This window comes from Aethalodelphis obliquidens, unplaced genomic scaffold (genome assembly GCF_003676395.1).
Source record: "Aethalodelphis obliquidens isolate GAN/ISIS:26980383/991018 unplaced genomic scaffold, ASM367639v1 scaffold30, whole genome shotgun sequence".
In the NCBI taxonomy this organism is placed as follows: Eukaryota; Metazoa; Chordata; class Mammalia; order Artiodactyla; family Delphinidae; genus Aethalodelphis; species Aethalodelphis obliquidens.
The window spans coordinates 15,839,824-15,852,930 of record NW_020837974.1 but is presented as its reverse complement, the minus strand read 5'-3'; the positions used below and the strand labels follow the sequence as shown (position 1 = coordinate 15,852,930).

At 56.5% G+C, this 13,107-nt stretch overlaps 3 protein-coding genes across 3 annotated transcripts in view; 1 reads left to right on the top strand and 2 right to left on the bottom strand.

Annotated features, from left to right (window-relative positions):
* TBC1D10B (TBC1 domain family member 10B) overlaps positions 1-2,366 on the bottom strand; it is an 11,528-nt gene extending 9,162 nt beyond the window's left edge. Inside the window, exon 1 of the mRNA XM_027126396.1 lies at positions 1,423-2,366. Within this exon, the coding sequence (XP_026982197.1) occupies positions 1,423-2,366 (944 nt within the window). The remainder of the gene's footprint in view (positions 1-1,422) is intronic.
* MYL11 (myosin light chain 11) overlaps positions 1-8,392 on the top strand; it is a 12,326-nt gene extending 3,934 nt beyond the window's left edge. The window contains exons 2-8 of the mRNA XM_027126403.1: positions 6,167-6,225; positions 6,852-6,947; positions 7,200-7,275; positions 7,476-7,580; positions 7,688-7,766; positions 8,053-8,101; positions 8,193-8,392. Of these exons, the coding sequence (XP_026982204.1) occupies positions 6,223-6,225; positions 6,852-6,947; positions 7,200-7,275; positions 7,476-7,580; positions 7,688-7,766; positions 8,053-8,101; positions 8,193-8,297 (513 nt within the window). The 5' untranslated portion in view covers positions 6,167-6,222 and the 3' untranslated portion in view covers positions 8,298-8,392. The remainder of the gene's footprint in view (positions 1-6,166; positions 6,226-6,851; positions 6,948-7,199; positions 7,276-7,475; positions 7,581-7,687; positions 7,767-8,052; positions 8,102-8,192) is intronic.
* A 185-nt stretch (positions 8,393-8,577) lies between these two features.
* On the bottom strand, positions 8,578-12,491 carry SEPTIN1 (septin 1). The gene is made up of 11 exons (XM_027126395.1): positions 12,233-12,491; positions 11,971-12,061; positions 11,792-11,878; positions 11,419-11,542; positions 10,974-11,108; positions 10,757-10,874; positions 10,002-10,103; positions 9,782-9,881; positions 9,434-9,599; positions 9,112-9,202; positions 8,578-9,003 (listed from the first exon to the last, which is right to left on the bottom strand). The coding sequence occupies exons 1-11, from the start codon at positions 12,233-12,235 to the stop codon at positions 8,917-8,919; spliced, it is 1,104 nt and encodes a 367-aa protein (XP_026982196.1). The 5' UTR covers positions 12,236-12,491; the 3' UTR covers positions 8,578-8,916.
* Between the last annotated feature and the right edge of the window lie 616 nt (positions 12,492-13,107).

Here is a 13,107-nt window from a genome sequence, read left to right as displayed (position 1 = left end):
AAAAAAAAAAAAAAAAAAAAAAAAAAGCAGAGAATTAGCACCCCGCACCGTGCCTGGTACACAAGAGGGGCTCACTAAAACCCAATTCAATCCAAGTTCCTCAGGGCAGCAGAGTATTGAGGAGAGTGCCATTGGTCACACAGATCCAAATTGTTTGAGTGGGGCAAGTCACTCAACTGCTCTAATCCTGTTTCTTCATCTATAAATTAGGTACAGCAATGCATCCCTCATGCATGGGAAAGCACCAGGGTCAAACTTAAGTTGCCCTCCCCACACAGAACCGAGAATGTTGGTACTCAAAGATTTTCTGATTTTTTTGTTGGATTACAATCCCTCCCACAGGGCTTCCCCCAACACCAGGCAGGTCCCCCTCACCCCAACACGCACAGCCATGACTAAATCCTACTCATTCTTCACAATTCAGATCAGTCCAGCTGAATGCCCAGACTGGGCAAAAGATCCCTTCCCTAGCTGCTCACAAAACCCTGTGATGATCTCCAGGCTAAACCTAACGTATTATATTGAAACCAACTGTTTAAGTATTTGTCTCTCCTCTAGATGATGAGCACCTTGAAATGATTATTTTATCCTTAGTACCCAGCACAGGGCCTGGCACTGGGGGTTCTCAGGCAGTGCTGTAAACTGAACTGACCAGCAGGTTAAAGGGGTACAGGAACAATGATCCAAAGAGAAGGAAGGAAGAAGTCAGAAGCAATCACACCCTCACCTCAGAAGTGACTCAGGCCCCTGGAGGGAACTAGGAAAGAGTAAGCCCGCCTGGGGAGATGAGGAAATGGGGAAGAGGCCTCCTCCACCCCCTTTCCTTCAGTGAAAACACAAGACTGCTCTTCTGTTTCACAGACGGGCCCTACCTTCAGAGTCTCTCCTCCATCAAACAGACTTCTCCACCTCACCACCACATCAGACCTAAGGCTATGGGGGAAGGGAGCTGCCTGCATCCCTCCAGACTTTCTCCCTGAGGAACCAAAGATCTCTACCAGAACCCCTGTCCAGCCAACCCTCCAGAATATCTGACCTGTAGCTGGAGTTTCCCACCGAGGAGCCGGGACAACCTGAGGTACAATCTCATTCAACCTTTCACTTCACAGAGGAGGAAAGTGAGGCACTAACTCAAATGTGGAAGGCACTAACTCAAGAGCACACACACACCAAAGGCAAGGCTTAGGCTCAAACCCAGGACTCCCGACACCTGGTCTCAAACCCTAACACGCTGGTGCCACAGAATCCTCAGGAAACTCTAGGCGTGATAAGGATTGTTAAGCATTCCCACTCCCACTAATCACCCCGTGGATCCTCAGAGGAGGATGGGCAGCGAGAGCGTGGGCAAGGCGTATCATCCCCCCCACCCTGCAACCTCTACTTCCATGAAGCAGGCCCGCTGGGTGCCCGCTGGGTACTCACAGGCTGCCCGAATACTGGCTGCCCCCAAGGAAGCCGTACTTGTCCGTCTTGCGCAGGGCCAGCCCATTTATCTCCGAGTCTGAGCCCATGGAGCTCACATCATCCGCCAAGGACTCTAAGGTCCCAGACATGAGGCTCACGGAGTCCAAGTAGCTCAGAGTGTCTGGAGCCTGCCCTCGAGGCCCAGAGATTCCAGGTCCCAGGCTGGACGTGGAGCCTAGGTCCTGAGAGTTTTCAGCAGGCTCCAGAGCTGGGGTCACCGTCACGACAGCTACCGGGGCCTCACATGTCCCTGAAGGGCCTGTGCCAGGCCCTGAGGGGTCCTCTGGTGCCTGTCCTGTTGATGCTGATGCTGCAGCTCCATGTCCACTTGTCACCTGTCCTGCTGTCACTGCTGCAACCCGTGCAGTCACTCCTGAGGCCACAGTGGTTCCCGGCTTGGGGGCAAGCGGGGGTTTGGCGGTCAGGGCCCCAGGAGCCGTTCTTGAAGGGGTCCTGGTGCAGGTCCCGGTGAGGGTACCTGGCCCAGGATCGGGTGAGGTTCTGGCCTCCTCCGTCTTCGGAGAGTCTGCCCCTGGGGCCAGAGCCATGGACCTCTCGGCTCCTGCCACAGCCTCAGGCACCAAGGGCTCTGGGTCGGAGACCTGCGCCCTCAGGGCTTCGGGTGAGGCCTCCAGGGTCAGCCCCACCTCCGTGCTGCCGGTGACTGTCGGGGCGGGAGCCAGGGCCGAGTCCGAGGTCTGGGCTGGACCCGGTACCCATGCGGGCCGCGCCTCCCCGGGGGCCACCAGGGTGACCGGGGCCGAAGTGGCCGTGGTCACTGGCGGCCCCGGAGCTACCACCACGACGGGCCCGGCCCGGGAGCCGCGGGGCGGCGGCGACGGGGCCGCGGGGGCGCCATGACGGCGCGGCGGGGCCACCAGGGGCGCCGGGCCCGTCTCCATGACCGCGGGCCGCCCCTCACATCCCCCCGCCGCGGCGGCCGCAAAAGGCGCCGCCCCTCAGGCCGCTCCCCACCGCCCGCCGAGGAAGGGGAAAGGGCGAAGGGCGCGGCCCGGCGCGCGCCGGGGTCGTTGCTGGCGCGCGGGGGGCCACCCGGCGCGCGGAGCCGGGGCACGGGTCCCGGGGCGCCAGGCGCCGGGGTCTCGCTCGCGCCCTCTCCCCCCTTTCGCACTCTCGCCGCCTCCCCCTCCCTCCCGCTTCGGGCGAGCGGCCCACCTCGCGCCTGCGCACAAGCCCCGGTGCCGGCCAAGAGGCCAGCGTTTCGGCGCTTCACGCCTGCGCGCGGGCGGTCCCATCGCGCTCCTTTTTTCTCCCTCCTCGTCAGAGGGCTTGGACGAATAATAGGAGAGAGAGAACTGGGTTTCTGCCAATCGTTGGAAGTGTGGGTGGGGCTGGAGGTGGGAAGGGGGTGGGTAATTTGGGAAGAAGAAACAGACAAGGCGGAGGTTATAAAACCAATGAGAGGGCGAGTGAAGGCAGGAGGAGGCGGGACGAAGGGAGTAACTAATAGAAAAGCAGGAAGATGAACCTCCTGGCCAATAAAGTTGGCTGAAGAGTGAACGACTGTAGAAGGAGGCGGGTGCTGTGCGAGAAGAGGCGGGCCTGCCTAATAGGAATGGTTAAAAGGGAGCCAATGAAAAGGGGAGTAGGCGGAGGTCAAATTGACAGACAGTGATGTCTATTTGGGCGGTGACAGACAGCCTCCGCAGTCGATAGGAGCTGAGGGATTCTTTGGGTCTCCCAAGAAGGTCAGGAAGAAATGACAGCTGGGAGGGGAGGGTCAAATTTGCGATTAATTTGCCTCGTCAGCCAATGAATGCATTCTCTCACTTTAGCAAAAGGAGGAAGATAGACAGCTGTCTCAGCCAATGCAGCATCCAAAGGGAAGGGGTGCTGCCAGCAGGCAGTGCCAAGCCAGGGATGTCGGTGACAACCGGAGACAAGCGCGGGAGGTGGGGGTGACAGTTGGGGACAGCGCGGAGAGGGGGCGGGGACCGGGTGCAACCGTTAGCCAATAAGAGCGCCACGCTGCCCTGCCTGAGTCCTCTCGTGGGCCCCATTCTCTATTCAGCTCCCAAGCCCACCACAGGGCACTTGATCCAGTGCTCTGATCAGGTACTCTTGCCCTTCACTTAGCCTCTAATTCTCATTCCAGCCCGCAACAAATCCCAGGCGACTATAACCAGAGCCCCAAAATCCTATAAGTGACTCATCTCTCTGGATCCACCATTTCCTGTGGGTATCCCAATCCCCAAGTCCCTCTCCTCAGCCCCTTCTATCTGAGCTCTTCCCCAGGATCTGGGCTCCAGTTCCTTGGAACTCATCCTCTGAGTGCCCCCTCCATTCTAGTGGGGATCCCAGACCCCAAATCATGAATTCCCAATACCATGAAATCCCATATCTGTGTTCTTCTGGGGATCCAGGACCCATGCCATCAACTCCTCTCTCCTCATTGATACACCCCTCTGTGCTCCTCATTCTCTGCTAAGAAATCAGACCCCAATCTCATGAGCCCTCCAGGCTACCCTAGACCACAAACACAAAGCCCTGACTTTACCAGCCCCTTCTCTCTCTGGCTCTCATTCCCCTGAGGTCCAGGATTCAGGATTCAGCACCAGGAGGGCTCCAATTTCCATACAAAGTCCACCATCCTGAAATTTCAGTCAGGCCTAGCTCCCAGCTTCCCAGTTACTTGGTTGCTGAGTTCTCTGAGGCTCCTTACTCCCAGCTCAGACTCAGATCCCGTGAACCAGTGTCTGAGATATGCCACTCCCGATCTCCTCCTCCTCAACTTCTCCACTTTCCATTTGGCCCAAGCTTCCTAAGCACTTGCCCCATCCCCCTCTTTGGAGTTCTCCTCCCCTCCCAGAACCCAGTAATAAGTGGGCTCCTCCCTGGGCCTGGACCCCCATGGTAACCGTATAAGGTGAGGCAGCTGTCGACTGAGGCAGGGAGGGGCCAGTGCAGGAGGCCAAGGGCAGCTGCTAAGTTTAGGGTGGCTCTGTCTCTCTTCTTAGAGACAACAGGTGCCTGGACCCCAGTGACCAGAAAAGCAAATGTCTTAGAGGCATTGGTATGAGGCTGGAGGAGGGGGAGGGAAGGAGGAGACTTCCTTAGGACATCAGGTCCTAGAGGGAACAGGAGGAGGAGGAGACACGGGTGTCCTTGCCAACCTTGGGCCTCCTGGGGCTTCCTCACCCACAGTTTCCGCAGACCTCCACTGTACGGAATGGACTGGGGCACCGAGGCCCAGAGGGGTGGGAGAGCGTACCTCAAAGACACACAGTCAGCCTAGCTGGTTCTAGCCCAGATTGGAGAGAGAAGCCATTGGCCATCCCAGCCACCGAGGAGGAGGTGACCAATTAGCTTCCCTCTTGGTGTCCTTGACTCCCCTCCTCTGAGTTCCAACTTTCACACCAGTATCCAAAAAAGTGATTATAGACTCACACTAGACCATGTCCTTCTCCTGTTTCAAACCTTTCCAAGGCTCCCAAGGTCTCAGCCCTCAGCATGGCATTTGAAGACCCTCCAGTGTCTGATGTCCAGCCCCTTGTATCCTCTGCTCGAGCCCCATCCCAATTCTGGCGAACTGAACACTTCTGATCTTTCACTTCGCCAGGCCTTTGCCCATCTGTGCCCACCACTTAGCATGGCTGTTCCTCCACTTTCACCTGACTCACTTCTACCAGCCTTTATAACGTCATTCCCGTACTCCTAGATAGGGCTGCTATGCCCTCTACTTCTGTACTCCTGACCAGCTGGTTTGTCATTTTCTGCATTTACCCTGTCTCCACAGCTAGACTGTAAGTTCTACCAAGGCAGGGCCTGAATATTAATTATAATGATTATGGGAATTCCCTGGCAGTCCAGTGGTTAGGACTCCAGGTTTTCACTGACAAGGGCCCGGATTCGATCCTTGGTTGGGGAACTAAGATCCCACAAGCCATGTGGTGCAGCCAAAAAATAAAAATAAAAATAATGATTATACTTCACTAACTGTTTCCAAATAGTGTTCACATCCAGAAGTTCTGTGGGATGGGAATTACGTCCCCATTTTATAGAGGGGGAAACCAAGGCCCAGGGAGTTGGAGCGCAAAGCTCAAGGTCACAGAGCAGGCTCTCTGCTCCAGGCTGTCTAGTCTCTTCATACCTAGTGATTCCATGCCCCACATCTTTCCTCACAAAATCCCCCCTCTTCTTGAAGGGGATGTAGAAGACTTCCTGATCCTCAGCTTCCCCAGGCAGCTCTCTCCCACCTGTAACCTCTGTCACTACCCCCACATATACATACCCTTGAGTGTGAACTCCACAGTGGGGGGGACTGTGTTTGTCAAAGTGCACCTGCAAAGCATGGACCAGTGCCTGGCACACTGTAGGTACTCAATAAATTTACTGGGTTTAAATCTGGGCCCACCCCACACAGGGGTACAGGAGCCTGGTGCATCTCTTTCCTAGTCCTGTGTCTCAGCCTGGGCCCTCTCTGAACCCTGGCACATTCCAGCCTCCTTTGGGGAGAAAGAACATTCCTTCCTGCCCAGGTCCTAGTGATACCTGCATCCCAAGACTCACTCCCTCCTCCCTCCCTCCCTGGGCTCCAGCTGTTGCGAGCCCAAGAAAGGAGAGGCCCTGAGCTGGGCTATTTTGGTATCTGGGGTGGGCACCCACAGGGCTAAGGTTACCCTGGTATGTTAATGACTCCCTGGGGCAGGACTATATAACTCCAGAGGGACTGCCCCAGGCTGACTCTCTGCTCCTTTCCAGCCAGAGCCACTGCCTGGCCCCCAGGAGACCTAAGATATGGTGAGTGAGAATCCCCCAGCCCCTGCCCAGATCCCTCAGACCTCAGGGCAGCCTCATCCTTTGAAAGAAAGTAGCTGGTTCCCAGTCTGGCAAGAGGAAAAAAGATGAATCTTCCCTTTCTTGATATCACTAATGGGGAATGTACAGAATGATGCCCTAGAGGATCCAACCAAGGATAATATGCCTAGACACTCCACTCGCAGGAGCCCAGTCCCTCTCAAAGCATGCTCCATGCCATCCTGCACTCCATCTTCCTAAAACCCCCGGGGCCAGCCAGACAAGTGTTCCCACTCCCATTTTATAAATGATAAAGTAGAGGTTCAGGTGAGTGAGTGATCAGGGTCACGCAGCAAGTCTGGGACTCAGAGGAGGCAGGGTCAGGGCACTGAGAAGGGGAGGTACACTCCACTTGTTGGGTAGGACGGAAGGATGGGGACTTGAGGGCTACCCAGAGGAATTCGGGGGTACAAGTGCAGCAGGTCTCCTCAGCATAAGGAAGAGGAAGCCTAGAGCCAGAAAAGTTGCTTTAGAGGAATGGACTCAAAGAAGCCTGAATCTAATCCATCGCCTCTAGAGAGGAGTAGGGATTGGTCCATGAACCCCTCTGCCCAACCCTCATCCCTCAGGCACCCAAGAAGGCCAGGAGAAAGGCAGTGGCAGAGGGCGGAAGCTCCAATGTCTTCTCCATGTTCGATCAGACCCAGATCCAGGAGTTCAAGGAGGTAAGGGCGGGGAGAAGGGAGACTGAAGGCTGACCAAAGACTCCCCTTGCTGCCCCTCCCCCAACCCCTCCCTGGAATGTGCACCTGTTGGCGGGAGGGGAAGGGTTTAGAATTCCTTGTACTCCTCCCTGCTTGGAGTGGAAGTGGACGGCTGGCTGGGGGCCAGAATCTCAGAATCTGATCTGCCTAGAGTAAGGATGCTGAAGCCTGGCCATGGGGGACCTAACCTCTCCCTACCCTGGCCCTCCACAGGCCTTCACAGTAATTGACCAGAATCGTGATGGCATTATCGACAAGGAGGACCTGCGGGACACCTTCGCAGCCATGGGTGAGCCTACTCCACCTGTAAAGATTCAAGGCTGCAGAGTCCTGGGAATTCAGCAGCCTTAGGTTCCAGCCCTGCCAGGTCCACCCTGGGCCTCAGTCTACCCAGATAAAAAATGGATGGGATGATGTGAATTTATGGGAAGCATTATTCCCTGGCCCCTAGACCCCACTCCACTCCATGCTTCCCCCACCCTGTTCCAGGGCGTCTCAATGTGAAGAATGAGGAGCTAGATGACATGATGAAGGAAGCCAGTGGGCCCATCAACTTCACTGTCTTCCTGACCATGTTTGGGGAGAAGCTCAAAGGTGAATGAAGTGTCCTGGGTCCAAACCCCCAGATGCCTGTCCCCAGACCTTTCAGGGACTGACCCTTTAGCAACCCTTCAGCTTCATGTGCCCTCTGACCCCCCCAGGTGCCGACCCTGAGGATGTGATCACTGGAGCCTTCAAGGTCCTGGACCCTGAGGGGAAGGGCACCATCAAGAAGCAGTTGTAAGTGACACCCTCCAGCTGCTCCCACACAGAAAGCCTCCTTAAATTCCTACCAAGAGTTAGGCACTGCCAGAGATAAGGGAAAAATTAGGACTGTGGCGATGGGGTTAAATTTTCACAGCACACAGGGGGAAGGGCGAAAGGGGGGAGGCCAGAGTGTTTGGGAGACCAAAGAGGAATCCAGAGTAACCCTGGTTTTCAAGGCAAGACTGGGAATGGCAACGGGCATGAGGTGGGAGGGAGTGGAAAGGAATCACGAAGCCCAACCTCTGTCACCTCTCTCCAGCCTGGAGGAGCTGCTTACCACGCAGTGTGACCGCTTCACCCGCGAAGAGGTGAGTGGGGAAAGGGCCTAGGAGAAGCGGAGGGCTGGGGGAAGGGGAACGTAAGGAACCGGTTGGAGATACCCCTGCGTTTTTTCCCCAGATCACGAATATGTGGGCGGCCTTCCCCCCCGACGTGGGCGGCAACGTAGACTACAAGAACATATGCTACGTCATCACGCATGGCGACGCCAAGGACCAGGAGTAGCGGACCCTCTTAGGCCTCTGCTGGGCAACGCCTTCCTGCCAGTGCGACCACCCCACCTTGACTCCTAATAAATTAAACTGGTCTCGTTTCTTATCCGCGACGGCTTCAGTGCGTTTGTGTGAGCAGGGCTCAGGTGGGAGGCTGCGCTGAAACACCGGCTGGCACGAAACGAGTGCCCAGCAGATGAATGAATAAATAGTGGCCCAGAGGCCTGGGTGGAACGGTTTCACCCGCTACGCCCGCCGCTTATTCCCGCTGGGAAAGAGAAGACTTGCGTGGCCTCAGGGAAATTCAGTTTTTATTGAAGTCGCCGTTTGGGTGAAGTGGGGCGGGGTGGGAGAGTTAGGGGCTGGGAGAGTTAGGGGATGGGAGGGAAGCTCTGGCTCGCTAGGTGGGCCGAGGCGGATTGGGGCGGAGCCAAGGCGGGGTCGGGGCGGAGCCAAAGGCGGGGCTACACACTCCAGGATTGGGAGAACCTGCTAGCCCGCTAACCCCTTGCAAGGGTGGGCCTTACAGGCTGGGGCTCCGGGATTAAGCGCCGGGCAGCCTAGGGCTCGAGGATTGGACAAGAGACCAACTGAAGGCGGAGGCGAGGTAAAGTAGGGTCCGGGCGGGGGTCTCAGAGAGCGTCCGACTGCTCGCCCTGAGCCTGGTTCTGCTGCATCTGGGCCTGCATCTTCTCCAGCATCTCTTGCATGCGGCGCAGCTGTGCGGGGCAAGATTGCAGGCAGTGGGACTGGGCGGGCAAGGCCAGAAAGGGACTTCGAAGAGGATTTGGGGCCTTGATCTGGGGGAAAGAGAGGTGCTTGCTCACCTCTTCGTCTTTCTCGCGGATCAACTTCTCCGTGTCGGCCAGAGGCAGCATGGGCAGCGGGATCTCTGTGGCGCTCTGGCGGGAGAGCTTGCTAGGGGGTGGAGGAAAGGGGCAGGAATCAAAGTCGAGAACCGTGGTTGTGAGTCACTGCCGCGAGGCAGGGCCTGGGGTTTGGCGGGACCATGTCCTTCAGGTTAGGGCCATACGCAAAGTGGGTGGGGAAAGAAAGGCTCCGGGAGAGAGGTCTAGAAGGTGAAGGCCGGGGTCATGGATGGTGAACGCGGAGCCTTGGAAGCACCTAGGAGTCAGCTCTGGCTCTCACCTACGGCTGGCTCGATCACGCGCCCCAGGCCGGGCCAGGCTCTGTAGGCAGCGCGCCCGGTAGCCCTCGTAGAGCAGATCATGCGTCACCTCCTTCAGGTCCTGCAGGTGTGTCTGCACTAGCATCCGTCGCAGGTTCAGGAAATCGCAGTGATGTGGGTTCTCCACTGGGGGGCGGACCGGCAAGAGTCGGGGAGCTTGGGTCGGGTCTGCTGCCCAAGGACCCCTCTTTTGACTTTTAGGACCCCCGGGACCAGAACTCTCCCCAACTTCACCTGTTGGGTGCGGTTGACTCGGAGGCGTCCTGGGCTCCCTGCTGGCCTCAGAATGCGTTCCTGGCCTTACTCACCCTCCACGGTGCCCCAGGAGTAGCAGCGTCCCCTCACCGGTCGGGTCCCGCCGTCCCTCACTACTTCGCAGGAACCGATGACAGCAAAAGGGATGCTTTCCTAGAGGGCAGGAGTCAGCGATCACCGTTGGCGCCCTTTGGGCAGAAACCTCTTTCTCAGCTCCCACCTCCACATCCGCCCTCCCTGGCTTCTCTGCCCCTTCCTCCTTTGCCTCTGCACCTTCATCTCCGCATCCTGCCTCTTGAAGTCTTCATCCTCATCAGAGTCACAGTCGGGGAACTGGTAGATATTGATCTCCTCCTCCTGCAACTGTTCCCGGATCTTGGAGGAGACAGATGCAGAGACGGTGAGAAACACAGAGACTGTGAACCACAGACATTGCATGACCAGAGACAGTGAGATATAGATGCAGACACGGGGTGGAAGAGACAGAGAGGAAGACATGAAAGACAGAGATGGTGAAAGATGGACATACGGGATGACTGAAAACAAAATCTCAAACAACGAGAGACAGAGACGTAGATGGTGAAAAACTGAGACAGTTACCCTAATGGGAAGACTGATGCCTGGGAAGTTTTGAAGCTGAGCAGACACCGAAAGATCAGGAGAGAGAGGCATAAGTGGAAACAGTGGGAAAGGGCTCTGAAGACACAGGGGCGTGGGAAGGTGGGGGGGTGGGGCAGTCAGCATCCTGGGGCCAGAAGGATAATATTGGTCATTATGTCTACACCCCTGGCCTCAGACAGGCCTTAGCCAAGCATCCAGCCCAGGGATTCTATTCCGAACCTCCAGAGACATGGCTTCCCTAGGCAGCTTATGACCCACCTTCCTCAGAAACTTTCTTCCACAGTCTAGCCTGACACATCACGCTCCAAAAGGGCTACCCCAAGATCAAAGAAGTCAAGGCTGAGTTCGATTTTGATCATGACTTTTGGCTTCATGTGAGGCCAAATGTCAGAGGCCATCGCACACACCTTCTGCTTGAGGGCCTGTGTTTCCTTAGGCATCAGGGCATCTGCTTTGCCAATGACTGGGATGATGTTGACCTTCTCATGCACCGCCCGGAGGAAGGCCACATCTAGGGGCCGGAGGCTGCACCCAGGGATTGGTCAGGGCTCAGTTTCAGGGCACAGAGACACTCCCCCTCCAGCCCTCCCCAAATGTCCCAACTCCCCAGGGTGCCCCTCGGACCCCCGGCCAAAGGGTGAGATGAAGTAGAGGCAGCAGTGGACACGGGAATCCTGGATGTTCTTCCTGTTCAGGCCACTCTCATCCCGAAGATACTGCTCAAATTGCTCCTCAATGAAGCGCACCACGGGCAGCCAGCTGGGGTGTGGGGAGAGAGCGGCAAGTCAGAGAACAGGGACCACAGCACAGGGAAGGGGAAAAGGCTAGCCAGGACTGTGGGTGTGGGAAGTAGTTTCTTTGGCTCCAACCAAAGACATAAGAGGAAACTGGCAGGTGAGATGTTGGGAAGTACAGGGCAATTTGGGCCACAAGGCCACCAGAAACAGGCCCCACCTTTGGCGGGGGACGGGGGGTAGGGCAGGGCAGACCAGCCCAGAATCTGACCCCTCAGTCTCCACAGAGTAGCCACATTGGGAAGCTGAGCCCCAGGTCCTCCCCCATTCCTCACCAGTCTGAACAGTCCACTGAGTCCCCAAAGCCAGGTGTGTCCACCAGGGTCAGCTTCACCTTAATACCCCCCTCCTCGATCTCCACGCCCCGGCGCTCGATGGTCAGTGTTTGTGTCAAGCGAGCTATGAGGATGGGGAGAGGTCAGGGAGCTGGGTAGGGGCCTGAGGCAGGACTAATTTCCTTTCTCAGACTCACAGTTGCCTCCACCCATTTTTCAGGGGAGGAGAGTGAGTCTCGGAGAAAAGCAGTGAGCTGCCTGAGTCCCCCAGAATGTCATGGGAAACCCAGATGGAAAGGAAGAGAGTGCAGTCTAGGGACATGGGAGGAGGGGGTCAGAGTGCCTGGAGAGCACGGTGAGGAGGGGGTCTTACCCCTGGCCTCTGGGATTTGCCGATCCTCATAGAGGTTGGTGAGAAATAGGCTGTTGATGAGGGTAGATTTTCCCAGGCCTGACTCCCCTGTGGACAAGACAGCCCCAGCTGGTCAGATGAGGGGACAGCCAAGGTCTCTTGAGGACCCCTTGCCAGGCCCCTCTCCAAAACCCCCAGACCTGCCACCATGAGTGTGAAGTCAAACCCCTTCTTGACGGACTTGCGATGCAGCTGGTTGGGGAGGGCGGCGAAACCCACATACTCCTTGTCCTGTTGGCAGGGGGTGGACAATATGAGGCTGCTGGGGGCAGCAGGCAGGGCCCCCAGGATAACCTGATCTCAGAGGCTAGGAGAAGTCAGCCTATTGTGGGTTGACCTGGTTAACCTGGGGGTAGGGGACTGGGGGCAGAGATGCCTGGATTCCTGGGCATAAAGACTCACCATGGCCCCGATAGCTGTCGCTGCACCTGCTGTCTCTCCCCACTTCCTCTGGTGGGGCAGGAAGTTGAGGGCGGCAAACAAGGGGGCGGGCAATGTAGGAAGCTGAGATGCTCAAACTGGCCCAGACAGGTGGGAAAAGCTGAGACCAAGAACAGCTGTGGTCCTCAATTCCTGGATACCTTTGCCCATAACCCCAATAGGAAGCTTCAACCCCCCTGTTCTCTGTACACCTTTATTCCAAGCCCCATTGTAACCCCGTCACCCTGGTGGGAGGTAGGGTGTAAGCAGAGAGGAAGGAAGTGGGTTGGTCTCTCTAGCAAGTGAGATGAAGGCTTTGACAGAGGTGGTTAAAAAAAAATGTTCCAAGGGTCTGAGTGGACCAAAAGCCATAACAAAGATTGAGGGTGGGAGGGGCAATCAATTTTCCTCGCCAGCTTTTGCACTGGATTCTTAAAAGAACTTCAGGTCTTTGGACACCTCTTCTAGAGAGACTGTCCTTCAGAATCCTGGCCAAGGCACTCCCCTGCTTGAAACCCTTCATGGGCTTCCCAGTGATCTCAGAATCAATTCTGAGTCCTGACTTGGCAGCCAAAGCCTCTCCCATCTGACCTTATCACCCCATCTTTCACTCACCCTTAGTGAGTGCCCATATCCTAGGCTCTGTGTATGTTGAACTTTACCTTCTTCTGCACCAGGTGAACTGCTCTTTATCCTTCTAGGGTTTGATTCAAAGGGCTCTTCTTCCTCCTCTATGAAACCTTCCCCACCCACCCCAGGCAGAGTCATTTTCCATCCTCTAGACTCCCCAGCACCTTTCACAGGCCCCTCCATTGCCCACCTTTGCTTATCTGGATATCTCTTCTACTCCCCGCTGA

Excerpts from the sequence above, each read along its gene's own strand:
- SEPTIN1 (XM_027126395.1), bottom strand. Across the intron at positions 11,109-11,418 it reads TCAGTGGACTGTTCAGACTG|CTGGCTGCCCGTGGTGCGCT; the intron begins GTGAGGAATGGG and ends CCCACACCCCAG. Across the intron at positions 9,600-9,781 it reads CTCCTGGGGCACCGTGGAGG|TGGAGAACCCACATCACTGC; the intron begins GTGAGTAAGGCC and ends TCCGCCCCCCAG.